Source organism: Cnephaeus nilssonii, assembly GCF_951640355.1.
Source record: "Cnephaeus nilssonii genome assembly, chromosome: X".
NCBI lineage: Eukaryota > Metazoa > Chordata > Mammalia > Chiroptera > Vespertilionidae > Cnephaeus > Cnephaeus nilssonii.
Window position 1 is genome coordinate 115,945,218 of NC_137071.1, and position 14,379 is coordinate 115,959,596.

At 38.4% G+C, this 14,379-nt stretch overlaps 1 protein-coding gene across 11 annotated transcripts in view; it reads right to left on the minus strand.

Moving 5' to 3' along the window:
* Positions 1-14,379, minus strand: part of STAG2 (STAG2 cohesin complex component) — a 157,290-nt gene that overhangs the window by 14,175 nt on the left and 128,736 nt on the right. For all 11 annotated transcript variants that reach the window (XM_079765723.1, XM_079765718.1, XM_079765719.1 and 8 more), the window contains 4 exons: positions 13,748-13,849; positions 10,839-10,987; positions 8,416-8,544; positions 4,064-4,287 (listed from right to left, as the gene is read on the minus strand). In XM_079765723.1, coding sequence (XP_079621849.1) covers positions 4,064-4,287; positions 8,416-8,544; positions 10,839-10,987; positions 13,748-13,849 — 604 coding nt within the window. The remainder of the gene's footprint in view (positions 1-4,063; positions 4,288-8,415; positions 8,545-10,838; positions 10,988-13,747; positions 13,850-14,379) is intronic.

A 14,379-nucleotide genomic window follows, 5' to 3' on the forward strand; every position in this document is an offset into this window, starting at 1 on the left:
GGGAGCTACTGGAGCGGTGCTCCGGACAGAAGCAAGGACTTGCTGGCTCCCAGGCAGCCAGGGAGTGGGGACTTGCCAGCTCCCGCGGACTTGCTGGCTCCTGAGCAGCTGGGAGTGAAGCCAGGGGAAGGAAGGCCTATTCTTGCACGAATATCGTGCAACGGGCCTCTAGTAGAAGATAAACCCCAACAAAAATGGCTATGGCCACGGAGCGAGCAGGAGGCTTGGGTTTTCCGGGCAATGGAGGAAGCCAAGCTTCCTGCACACCCTGGCCGCCCCAGGCCTCCACTCAAGGCTACCAAGTTTCAATTATAGAAGATAAATAAATCCCAGATACCAGGGCCTCCGCTTGTACGTGGCCGGCCTGCAACCACCGAAGGCCCCTCACCCAGGCCGCCCCATGCCCCAAGGGAACCCCCACCCTGATTAGGGACACCCTTCAGGGCAAACCAGCTGGCCCCCACCCGTGCACCAGGCCTCTATACTATCTAATAAGAGTAATAAGCAAATTGACCGTCACTCCAACACACAAGATGGCTGCCCCCATGTGGACACCAGATGGCTGCCACAAGATGGCCAGCAGGGGAAGGCAGTTGTGGGCAATCAGGCCAGCAGGGGAGAGCAGTTGGGAGGGACCAGGCCTGCAAGGGAGGGCAATTGGAGGCGATCAAGCCTGCAGGGGAGGGCAGTTAGGGGTGACCAGGCCGGCAGAGGAGGGAAGTTGGGGGCAAGCGGGCCTGCAGGAAAGGGCAGTTGGGGGGGACCCAGGCCTGCAGGGGAGAGCAGTTGGGGGGGACCAGGCCTGCAGGAAAGGGCAGTTGGGGGGGACCCAGGCCTGCAGGGGAGAGCAGTTGGGGGGGACCAGGCCTGCAGGGGAGGGCAGTTAAGGGCAATCAAGCTGGCAGGGGAGCAGTTAGGGGGTGATCAGGCTGGCAGGCAGAAGCGGTTAGGGGCAATCAGGAAGGCAGGCAGGCGAGCAGTTGGGAGCCAGCAGTCCTGGATTGTGAAAGGGATCCCAGACTGGAGAGGGTGCAGGCTGGGCTGAGGGACACTGCCCCCCCCACACGAATTTTGTTCACCGGGCCTCTAGTGATTAATAAAAGACAAATTCACATGCAAGTGTTATTGAATTCAGTCATTTTTTGAAAAATCACTGATTTGGGAGGGGAAATTAATAGCACTTGACTGAAAATATTTTATTGGAACATTACATATCCTGTATAATAAAGAGCTAATATGCTAATTAGACCAAACAGCCAAACAGCCTTCTGGACGACCTTCTAGACGAAGCCGAGGCTGCAAGGGGCTGCAAGGGCCGGCCAGGGCTGTGAGGGCTGGCTGAGGCAACCAGGGCTGTGAGGGCCAAGCCTCTTGCACAAATTTCGTGCATCGGGCCTCTAGTGTGCATATATACAGATAAGTTTTTAAGGGAAGAGTGCAAAGAAAAAGGTGCTAGTAGCTACTACCATAGTAATAAATGGATTAGAAAGAAATGTCACAATTTGCAATATAATCACATCAACCTTTAAGTTCTACTCTGTTTAGGCTCCAACTTTTGTCTTTTAAATTGCACTGACCTGGCCAACCTATCAGTATTTTTTTAAGAGAGAGAGGAAGGAAAAGGGAGAGAGAGATAGAACCATCAATGATGAGAGAGAATCACTGATCAGCTGCCTCCTTCACGGCCCCTACTGGGGATCGAGCCTGAAACCTGGGCATGTTCCCTGACTGAGAATTGAACCAGGAACCTCCTGGTTCATGGGTCAAAGTCAACCCACTGAGCCACACAGGCCAGGCTTTTTTTCCTTTTTTAATCCTCACCCAAGGATATGTTTATTGATTTTGGAGAGAGAGAAAAGGGAACAGGTGGAGAGAGAGAAACATCAATATGAGAAAGAAACATCAATTGGTTGCCTCCCATAAATGCCCCGACAGGGGATCAAACCCTCAACGTAGGTATGTGCCCTGACTGGAAATCGAACCTGCAACCTCTTCGGTTTATGGGACGATACTCCAACCAACTGAGCCACCTGGCCGGGGCCAACCTATTAGTATTTATTCTTCCTTCTTCAAATTTACTAATGCCTCAATTTCTATGTCTCTCTCTAAAAACCTAAACAAAGAAAGCACTGACTCTTCCTATAAAAACTGAAGTATCCGGTTTGATAATATATCTTTAAGATGTTATATAAATACCAATTCATACATGCTCCATAAAGTCTAAGGAAAAGAGGATTTGATGACCCGGCACAAATTTGTAACTATTAACTATTTGTTCAAATAAGAAAATCTTTTAAAGAGTTAGTGATATGCGGGAAACATCATCTTTTAATTTAATAACTTTTCTATATTAAAATAAAGAAAATTTATTTTAACTTCCTATAAAGTATCAGCCCTAACTATTTTAAGCAGTCAGGGCTACTGTAAAAGAAATTTCCCCATTGACTGGGATATTGGGACTACATAACCAACCAAGTATAATCTAACTTGTACAAAGTACAAGTTTATGCCTTTTTATTAGACAAAAGATTAAAACCATTTCCACGGGACAATCAAGTTTTAGGCACTATAAACATGCTTAACGCTTAAAAATTATTTGGCAATTTAAAAATATGGCTCCAAAATCTTTGACACTCCACACATTAAGTGGGGGATTATATCTCACCCCTTGTATCTGAGCTCTGTGACTGATCAACAGAATATGGTGGAAATTATGCTATGCTAGTTTCTGGTCTTAAGAAACTGGCAGCTTCCACCTCCTTGCTCTTCAGGCATTTACTCTTGGAGTCCAGTCACATCGTGTGAGAAAGCCATAAAGCCACATGAAGAGGTCACATGTAGGTGTTCTGAGAGACAATCCAGCTGAAGTCCCAGCTGACAGTCAGCATCAGATCCTCCTATATAATAAAAGCGTAATATGCAAATCAACCCAACAGGGGAACGACCGGTAGCTATCATGCGCACTGACCACCAGGGGGCAGGTGCTCAATGCAGGATCTGCCCCCTGGTGGTCATTGCGCTCCCATAGGGGAGCACAGCTCAGCCAGAAGCCAGGCTCACGGCTGGCGAGCGCAGCGGTGGTGGCGGGAGCCTCTCCCACCTCCATGGCAGGCAGGAGCAAGGGGTCCCAGACAAGAGCGCCCCAGACTGCGAGAGGGATATCTGACTTCCTGCTTAGGTCTGATCTCTGGGCAGGCGGACATTCCCTGAGGGGTCCCGGACTGCGAGGGGGCGCAGGCCAGGCTGAGGGACACCCCCATCCCCTAGTGCACGAATCTCGTGCACCGGGCCTCTAGTATATCTATAAGTGGAATGCTGCCATACAATTCCAGTCTTCAGTCTTTGATGTTTCCTAACTGAAGTACCAGGCACTATGTCCCTGCTTTGTCAAGTTTGGGGGAAGTTTGCTACTCAGCAATAATAACTGGAACAAATTCGGACAACTATGCTGATTTGTTTAAAGGTTCCTAAGGAAAGGAAGAAAGCCCCCAGGCCCATTTTGAACCAATCCTGGCATGCTAGGAGTCCAGGAGACTTATATGTCATAATTCATTACTACCTTTAAGATTATAGACATCAATTTGTATTTCTATCAAGTTCTTCATGATTAATCTTGGATTTCTCTTTGTAGAAATCCAAAAGCTGCAACCTCTGTAAATCTGTTGCTTCACTTAAACTAGATGGATGTGACAATCTAGGTACTAATTAGCTCTATAATACCAAGTCCATATCCCTATGCATACAGTACAGCACAGTGTTTAAAAAGCAGGCACTCTAGAATGAGACTGCCTGGCTTTACTACTTAATATCTGCGTGACCTCAGGTAAGTTACTTAACCTCTCTGTACTAGTTTTCTCTTCTGAAAAATGAGGATGTACCTAGAGTTTGAGAAATTAGTTTATATATATTTAAAAAATGCTTGAAACAGTACATTTACATACAATGAACACACAGTGCAAGATACTACTTAACACAAATTTCAAAAAAAATAAGGTGAACCTTAATGACACTTCACTTGGTAAACATAAGGGATAAATATAAAGAGAATAAACTATATTCTTACTGAGTGTGAGCTGCATGCCTTCAACTACTTTCCGTTTTCCTGTAGATGGTTTCGATTTTTTACTCCGCACAGTTGACCCCCGACTGCTGATTCCACTAATGACTGACATGGTGTCATCATCACCACCAGCTAGCAAAGAATTTCGGTAAGACATCAGTGGCAGCCACACATCTTCTCGTCGGAGTGACATCTGAAATGTCATAAACTTTTCCAAGTAAACATACCTTAAAAAGAAGTAGAAATCAATAGCTTTGGTACATAGAACTACAACAGTTGTTTTGTGTGTTTTTTTCCTATTTTGTTATTCTTCCTAATAATCTTAAGGCTCACATACCATGTGGAACATCCAATGATTTACTTAGAATTAAATAAAAAGCAAAGTACATTAAAATGGTTGATAGTCCACATTTCCTCAAAACATAGAGTGACAATTAAAAGATGCTAATGTTTTCATTCTCAAGATGTCTCTATCTTCACTTTTTACAGGTCATCTGCTAGAACAAACTCAACTAATATTTCTGGAAAGAAAACTGAGTTTAAAAATCACACAATTTGGGTTCTAGTCCCAGTTCTATGAACCCCTAGCTATGAGAGCATGTGCATATTACTTTATTACTCAATCTCAGCTTCATCAGTACACTGACGAGCAAGTTTGTCTTTCAAGATTTTCACATTATAGCATACAATTCAGGGCATTTTAGCTTAATATTTGTTGAGCATCTATTATGCTCTAAGCACTAGGGATAGATATAAAGATAAATGCAATATGGTTGGTCCCTGCCTGCAAAAAAGTTTCAGCCTGATGGAAGTCAGACATCTATCTACCCTGGGATCCAAAGTATCACAAGGATCCTAAGGCTTATATGTAAGATAGCAATCAAAATTCAACTAACATTTGAGTGACTATGTGCTAGACAGTTTTCTCTTGGATGCTTTAACTTAATTCTTATAATCTTGTGAGGAAGATATTCTCCCTATTTGATAGATGAGGAAAGAAAGGATAAGTAACATATTCATGGTCATGAAAATGAAAAAGCAGTGCAACTACAATTCAAATCCCAGGCTTCTGACAATAAGAGTTCAGTGTTTTATTGTCTATATTATGCCTCAAATACATGAACACAATTTTTTTTTCAACTGTAAGGTGCAATTCAAGTATTTTCTGTCATAATAATGACTAATTCCAATCAATTCAAAATTACCAGTTTTGAACACTATTAAAAGAGAAGACAGGAGATATCAGTTATAAACATACTGCTTGGTGTCATTTGTTCAGTATTTCTTCCTTTTTTAAAAAAAAATTTTATTGATTTTTAAAAAATATATAGTTTTATTGATTTCAGAAAGGAAGGGAGAGGGAGAGATAAAAACATCAATGATGAAAGAGAATCACTGATCAGCTGCCTCCTACACACCCCACACTTCCACAATAGGGATCAAGACCGCAACCTGGGCATATACTCTGACCAGGAATCGAAATGGTGACCTCTCGATGCATGGGCTGACACTCAACCAACTGAGCCACACTGGCCAGGGCCACTATTTCCTCTTATCTATATAATAAGAGCCTAAGCAATCCTTACAGTGGAACAACCAGAACGACCGGACGCTATAATGCATATTGACCACCAGGGGACAGATGCGCAATACAGGAGCTGACCCCTGGTGGTCAGTGCGCTCCCACAGGGGGAGCACTGCTCAGCCAGAAGCCAGGCTCACGGCTGGCGAGCTCAGTGGTGGTGATGGGAGCCTCTCCCGCCTCCACAGCAGCTCTAAGAAAGCCTCCACAGCAGCGCTAAGAAACAACAAGCCAAGCGGTAAGGAGCAGCGAGCAGATGATTGGTAATGGTTGGTAAGGAGCGAGGGGTCCCAGACTGTGAGAGGGATATCTGACTGCCGGCAGTCGGACATCCCCCAAGGGGTCCCGTGCTGCGAGAGGGCACAGGCTAGGCTGAGGGATTCCCCCCTCCAGTGCACAAATTTTGTGCACCAGGCCTCTAGTTTGCAATATGTTTCAGCTATACACAGCAGTAAAGCATTCCTTAAAGTGTGGCCTGTGAACTACCTGTAAATCTCAGAATTGTTGTAAGATATGGAGCTTAAACCAAAATATACTGGTAGAGAGATTTACAACTGTGTATCTACCCCATAGTTTAACAGAACATTCAAGATAAGTAACCTCCCTGATGCTATTTCCCTGCCACAGAAATTACCACTAACGTGAATTTGCTATTTATCATCCCTATGTACATTTTTGTACTTTTAATACATTTTTGTCTGTAAACATCATTGCACATTTGGTACTTTGCCTTTTGCAGTCAACATTATGTTTTTAAACTCTAATAATTTTGGAAGAGTGACATCAGCTAATGTTACAGTGATGAATCAACATGTTGTACACCTTAAACTTACACATTATATGTCAACTGTACCTCAATAAAGTTGGAAATATTTTTAAAAAGATGAATGAGATCTGAGGATCCAATGGTGATTACAGTTGATAAAATTATATAATATAATACTGTATAATTGAAAAATAGAACTTAAGGTGTTATTTAAGATGGAAAATATGTGAGGTGATGGATGTATTAATTAACTTGATTACGGGAATCCCTTCACTATATATATATATATATATATATATATATATATATATATATATATACCATGTTATATATTTTAAATATATTACAATTTTGTCAATTATACCTCAATAAAACTGAAATTTTTTAAGGTTTCAAAAAAGACAATAATCAATTGGAATGTGTGAGTCTTATTTCAATCCCAATTTAATCAAATAAACTATAAAAATAAAGTAATTTATGACATCTGAGACTACTGGAAATTTGAATGACTGGGATATTCAATAAAATTAAGGAATTATGCTTACCTTTAAAAAATCTAACCATTTTGACTGCCCTATGGTATTCCATATTCTAGTTGATAGATGTTTAGTTGTTTTGAGCTTTTCCCTATTCAAACAATTCAACCAATGCTTTTACAGTTCTTATATACATGTATGAGTTTCTCTAGGGTATCTATATATGAGCAGAATTAATGGATCATAAGGTAGGTTAAACTTTACTAGACATTGACAAATAGCTCCTCCACAAAGTGGTCTCATACCAATTTATGTTGTCACCAGAAATGCCTAAGTCTCTTATCACTCAACATCCTCAGCAGTAATTGAGACTATCAGATTTCTTAATTTGTTCTAATCTGCTAAGTGGGAAATGGTTCTTCATTCTTTTAATTTTTATTTCTGATTAATAGCATCAATGAAATTTGTAAAAATTTACTTATTGACGAGAGAGAGAGAGAGAAACATCAACTTGTTTTCCCAATTATTCATGCATTCATTGGTTGATTCCTTGTATGTGCCCTGATAGGGGATCAAACCTGAAAACTTGGCATATTGGGATGACACTCTAACCAACTGAGCTACCTGGCCAGGGCTGAAATCTTTAATTGGAATAAATTTATATACAATAAAATGGACAGAAATTAAGAGTGCAGTTGGGCCCTAGGTAGTTTGGCTCAGTGGATAGAGCATCAGCCTGCGGACTAAAGGGTCCCAGGTTCGATTCTAGTCAAGGGCACATGCTTGGGTTGCGGGCTTGATCCCCAGTAGGGGGTGTGCAGGAGGCAGCTGATCAATGATTCTCATCATTGATGTTTCTACCTCTCTTTCTCCCTTCCTCTCTGCAATCAATAAAAATATATATATATTAAAAAAGAGTACAGTTGGATCAGTTTTGCTAAGTAACCAACACATCTTTTTAAGATTCAGGGCATTCCCATGAACCTAGAAAGTACCCTGTGTTCTTTTCCCCATTCAATCTCCCCAATCCTAGAAGTAAGTAACCTGTCATTTCTATCACCATAGATTAGTTTTATGTGCATTAAATTTCATATAAAATCTATACAATCTTCAAACGCAAAATATTGGTGGACTTTAAGAGACTATCTCTACTATAAGTTATTCATATTCTTCTGCCCTTTTATACCACAAGCCAAGATGGGAAGAGTAGGAGAATATTTTGAAATTTGGTTCCATTTGTTAGAATATGTCACCATTTTAGGAGACTATACCAGAAAAGTATCCTGCTTAAATGATCTGTTGAGGACAGCACTAGTAGTTCAAGTAAAAAGATAAAAAGGAGAATTCTACTTCCTAGTGTAGTCATAAATTTTGACACATACTCAAATGTTCCTGATGGATCACTGATATTGCTGTCTATTAAATGTTCTCTCTTTAGTTAGGCTACAATTCCAATCTCTGTGTGTAAAAGGGAGAAATCAAGAATTAAGAATTCCAAAACAAAATTAAGTAGAGTATTTCTAACACATACACTGTTCGTTTGTCTTGTCGGAGCAGTTTAGAAGAAAATTCACTCAGTATGTCAAGAAATGCCAAATTTAAAGGTGGATGGCTCTCTCCTTGTGGATTAGGTTCTTTAAAAGCAAATTCTATGCCATCCCTGCAAGAAAAAAAGATAAACAAATATTTAAGGGACCACAATACAAAATTTAGTAACTTAGAAAAGAAATTTCTCTCTATACTTTCATTCCACTACTAATTGTTTTCTTTGCCATACATTTAATCTGAAGAATATAGAGAATAAAGAGGCTATAATATGAGAATAAATTTACATTTTATGGTACTGTTAACTTTTTGAAACAGAGCAAAACCACACAGGCACATATTAGCCCTTAGAATGTGGTTTGGTACATCTACATTCTTTCCTCAGTTCTCTTTTCCATAGAAAATAATTCAAATGCTCTCATATAAAGATCAATACATTTTCTGTATTTTTTAAGACAAAGGACTAACTTAAACATTTTTAAAAATCCTCACCCAAAGTTATGTTTTTATTTATTTATCTTTTTTAGGGAGAAAGGGAGGGGGGAGAGGAGGAAAGGAGGGAGGTAAGAAGGGAGGGGGGAGGGAGAGGGGGGGAGAGAGAGAGAGAGAGACAGACAGACAGAGACACACAGAGAGACAGAGAGAGATTGATCTGTTGCCTCACTTATGTGTCCCAACCAGGCATCAAAACCACAACCTAGGCCCTCGCCTGTTTGGCTCAATGGATAGAGTGTCAGCCTGTAGACTGAAGGGCCCTAGGTTCGATTCCGGTCAAGGGCACATGCCCAGGTTGCAGGCTTGATCCCCAGTAGGGGGCATGCAAGAGGCAGCCAATCAATGATTCTCTCTCATCACTGATGTATCTATCTCTCTCTCCCTCTCCCTTCCGCTCTGAAATCAATAAAAATATATTAAAAAACAAAACAAAACAAAAAACCAATCCACAACCTAGGAATGGTGCCCTGACTGGGAATCGTAAACCCAAAACCATTTGTTGCACAGGATGATGATCCAATCAACTGAGCCATCCGGCCAGGACAGGACTAGCTTAAAGACTATTTGTAGCCCTTGCTGGTGTGCTCAGTGGTTAGAGCTTCAACCCATGCACCAAAAGATCACGGATTCCTGAGTTGCAGGTTTGATGCATGTGTGGGAGGCAACTATTTGGGGTCTCTCTCTCTCTCTCTCTCTCTCTCTCTCTCTCTCTCTGTGTGTGTGGGAGGCAACTCTTTGGTCTCTCTCTCTCTCTCTCTCTCTCTCTCTCTCTCTCTCTCTCTCAAAATCAATGGGAAACATATCATTGGGTGGGGATTAACTAATAATCAATCAATACTGTCTGTGACAACCCATATCAGAGTAAAGTTTAAAAGTTAAACTCTATGCAGGGCCTATTTTAACTATACTTATTTAATAATACGTCTATTAATCAAGACAACAATCCAACATTATCAAAAATGTAACTGTATCAAAAATGTAACTGTAAAATATAATCCAGATGAAAATGGGGAGACAAGAAGGAAGGCTATTACATGAAGGAAATAACATATTACTTCTGAAAATAATTACTACATATGTGGTTCTTTAGTGTTACCTAAAAGTATCATTTAATCTATTAAATAGCAGAAAAAGAGATTTGAGACTTTTAGAGCAAAGTGAAAGGGAGGAGTAAATTAAAGTTGGGGAAGGTATGGGATTAATTTTAAAGAGCAAAAACATTTATGTAGGGAGACATTTAATACTGTTATAACTAAGTAAGCAAGATGAGTAAAAGAAAGACAAATAAAACAGAGCTTTTTCAATGAGAGAGTCCAAGCCTCTTGATTTTCCCAAATAAAAGATAAAGGGTATTAATATCCATGTGTTGGTCATGTTAAAGGTCTAAAATATACTGATACTTAAAAGTATAATTGATCATTAAATTACATGACCAAATGAAGTTAGATGATTTCCAATTTTTTTAATGCAAAAAAGATATGCAGATAGAAAGAAGGTTGTGGCTAAAAACAAGGGAGAAGGTCACTAATATGGAGAACAGAACCAGAAGGAGAAAACTTGAAATAAAGGAATCAAATCTCAAAAATTTCTCTAGCTAGAAGTGAAATTATAACAAAAGCTGTTAAGCGATATTGTAATACCTAATGAAAATAAATGCTGCTTTTCTCCACTTAATTTATAAAGATTTTATGTATGATTTTAATTAAAGCAAAGACTGTATGAAAAGGACATTTAGTCCCAACTCATGTGTTAATAGAAATAGTACTATAATGAGTTCTTAATAAAAGAGATATGCTACAGATCTGTAAACAAATAATTAAGCAGCAATTGAATTTGATTATTCTAAAAAGAACTACATTCAAAAATTTTCATGATTAAAAAATAGGAGAGCTAAATAAAATATTTGGAGATTACTTGTGTAGCATAGCAATGGCCTCTCTCGTTTTCAATTGATCAAGTCCAAAAGTTAAAGCAAAACGTCGAGCAAGTTCTTTTATGCCACTGAATGTTGTGGATGATCTATCAAAATTATAGCCATTTTCTTGTATCATTTCATTAAAAAGCTGTTTGGGGAAAAAAGAAAGCAAGCATGTTAAAGTTTTCTTTTATAACTATGGGTTATTAACATCTTTTAAAATAACATATTTTATTTAAAATATAGTTTTAATAGATAATCCATAAATGAGGCATTGTGTTTTATTAAAAAACATGGATTTTTAAAACACATGACACAAATGACCAAAATTATAGCACTTACCATATTCACACTAGAGATAGTTATTGAGATTAGAAATTCTTTAGATTATGGAAGAATTATATTCTGCTGGAATACACTGGATATTAAGATAGTATATAAAAATGTAAAGAAAAAGGAAGCCCACAAACTTATAAGGAAACTATGCTCTGCTATTTATATTTAAATGATGAATCTCACATCAAAAGTTTCATCGTAAAGTAAGCAAAACAATATGCAATTTTTCAATTACCAAACTGCCAAGTTTTTAAACAGATAATGGCTACTACAACTGATAAGAATACAGTACAGTGAGCACTCTGATTTGTTGGGAACATAAATTGAGATTACCTTCTTTTCTATAGAGCATGGGTGGAGAACGTCCAGCCCATAGAAGGCCCAAGAAATTATTTGGTCTGGCCCTACCAGGGCATTAGGAGTGAGTTAACTAAATGTTTGACCAAATATAGCAGGCTAATTTTTAAGCTGATAAATTTGTATGGCCCGCAAATGATGTTATAAATATCCAAATGGCCCTTGGCAGAAAAAAGCTTCCCCACCTGTTATACAACAATCTGGCAAAATTTAGTGAAAGTTTAGATGTCCTTTAAGCAATGCTTATGATCAGACTTTATACAAAAGAAATATTATTTGTGCACAATATACGTAAGTAAAAAAGTGTTTGTTTTAATGTCATTTAATGGCAAAGACCCAACAAAAAACCCAACATCAAACAAGAAGAGATCTTGGTTAAATTATGGTCCTTCTATAAAATGGAATACTATATAGTCATTTTAAATGCTGAGGCAAGTATTTAATAGAATTAAAGGGTTCAGAATTTGTTAATGTGAAAAATTCAGGCCTGCAAAATAGAATACATAGTGACTTAATTATGTAAAAATAAGATTTCATAAATGCATTAAAAAAAACTAAGGATGCTATAAAAACTAAAAGCATTATTAAGTGAAAAAATTAAGGATAAATTGCATTTGCCTAGTTCCTATATTTTCTAAAGTTTCTAGAGCAATCTGCTGTTATTTTATAACAAAGAAGTTATTTAAATTCTACCTTTAAAACCTTTTAAACTCTATTAGGTTTTACTAAAGAGTATGCAAATAAGATCAAGAATCTTCATACCTAGTTTTCTAAAAAGCAAAAACAAAGTTTATCACATTGAAAGGGGTTGTGCTGCCGAAACCGGTTTGGCTCAGTAGATAGAGCGTCGGCCTGCGGACTCAAGGGTCCCAGGTTCGATTCCGGTCAAGGGCATGTACCTTGGTTGCGGGCACATCCCCAGTAGGGGGTGTGCAAGAGGCAGCTGATCGATGTTTCTCTCTCATCGATGTTTCTAACTCTCTATCCCTCTCTCTTCCTCTCTGTAAAAAATCAATAAAATATATTAAAAAAAAAAAAAAGAAAGGGGTTGTGCTTCTCATGCATTTGATCTCTTAGAGACAAAAGTATACTAAGCAAATTATTTTTACCTAATTAAACTTGCCTTGCCACTGCCAAAATGAAAGTGACTATAGAATTTTGATTATACAACTGATACTTATTAAAATATAGACATATACAAAGATAAAAGTAAAATTCACCTAAAACCTACCAAAACAAGTTAACCACAGCTAACATTTTAGTGACTATTTTTTCAGATAGACATAGATATGTACTATTTTATAGGGATGTTATACTGTAATCCTTTTTACTTTATTTTCAAACCATATATATATTGTGGAAATCTTTATACATTAATGAATACAGACCTACTTAAAACTAATTTTAAGTGCTATATAACAGCCATTGCAGAGATGTCCTATTTATATATATATAAAAGCCTAAGCGACTGTCCAACCTTTCAACTGTCTGACTGGTAACTACAACACACAATGACCACCAGGGGGCAAATGCTCAACGCAGGAGCTGCCAAGCTGCAGTGACTTGGCAGCTGCTGTTCTTGGGTGACGCACCCAGAACCAGAGAGGATAGAGCCGGATTCCAGGGTGCATCACCCAAGAACTGCCCTCTCACAATCCGGGACCCCTCAGGGGATGCCGGAGAGCCGGTTTTGGCCCAATCCCCGCAGGCCAAGCCGAGGGACTCCACTGGTGCATAAATCCGTGCACCGGGCCTCTAGTATACTATATTCATCTAACATCCTACAGATGAGCATTAGGATTATTTCTAATTCCTTGTTGTTATACACAATATTGCCATGTACAATAATTGTACACTCATTTTTGTAAACTTGTACTATTACTATCTTGGATAAATGTTTCAAAGTAGAAATGCTGCCTTAAATGGGATATACATTATAAATTCTGACATATATTGCCAAACTGCCTACCAGGAAGGTTCTACCAATATATACTGTTGATAGTATCTATTTCCCCCATACCTTAGATAGCTATAGGTTTTGCCAAACTTGCCAGTCTGAAAGCAAAAAATAATCTCACTTGTACAATGTCTACTACAAAAGTTGAATGTCTTGTATTTCTACTTTTATGAATTGTCTATTATCCTTGACCCACAGTTACCTTGAAAACCATTGTTAATTGTGTTAGCCTAAAGCTGGTACTCTTAAATGTCTTACCTGTTGCAAACTGAGAATAAGGGTCTTTGCACATTGAATTTTGTCTATTTGCCTTGTTTTACTCATTGTTTCTTTGATGATATCTCCATAGTCATTATAATACTAGAAAAGAAATTGGCACAAATTAGAGCTTTATCTTTTAAAGCTGTTGGACAATAAGACTAATTTTAGGTTAATCATGTAAGCATGTATTTGGCTAAAATTATGTCGTCAAAAACACAAAAGAATGCTACCGAAACTTTAAGATAATTTCTAAACACACAATCCCTAACTTAAGTAAATTTAGAAATATCAGACAGTTAAGATCTAATCACATTAAGCTCTAAACTTGGTTTTAAAGAGGTATGGTATAAAACAATAATTATACAGATTTTCAGAAAGAAGACAAAGAATGTAAACCAAGTTCTTTTATTCTTTGTGAACTATTAAGACAAATAATACAATCAGTTACTTGTATAACTTATCCATTGCTAATGGCATGCAGTCCATGTATAGTTTCCAACTTTATTAATTTGGCTTATACAAACTATTAGGCTGTTAGCATTTAAGAGAAAAATTATTGTGGGTGATATTTACATGATGCATTGCACATGAAATTTTGTTCTAATTTAATTAAGATTGTTTCAAAATGC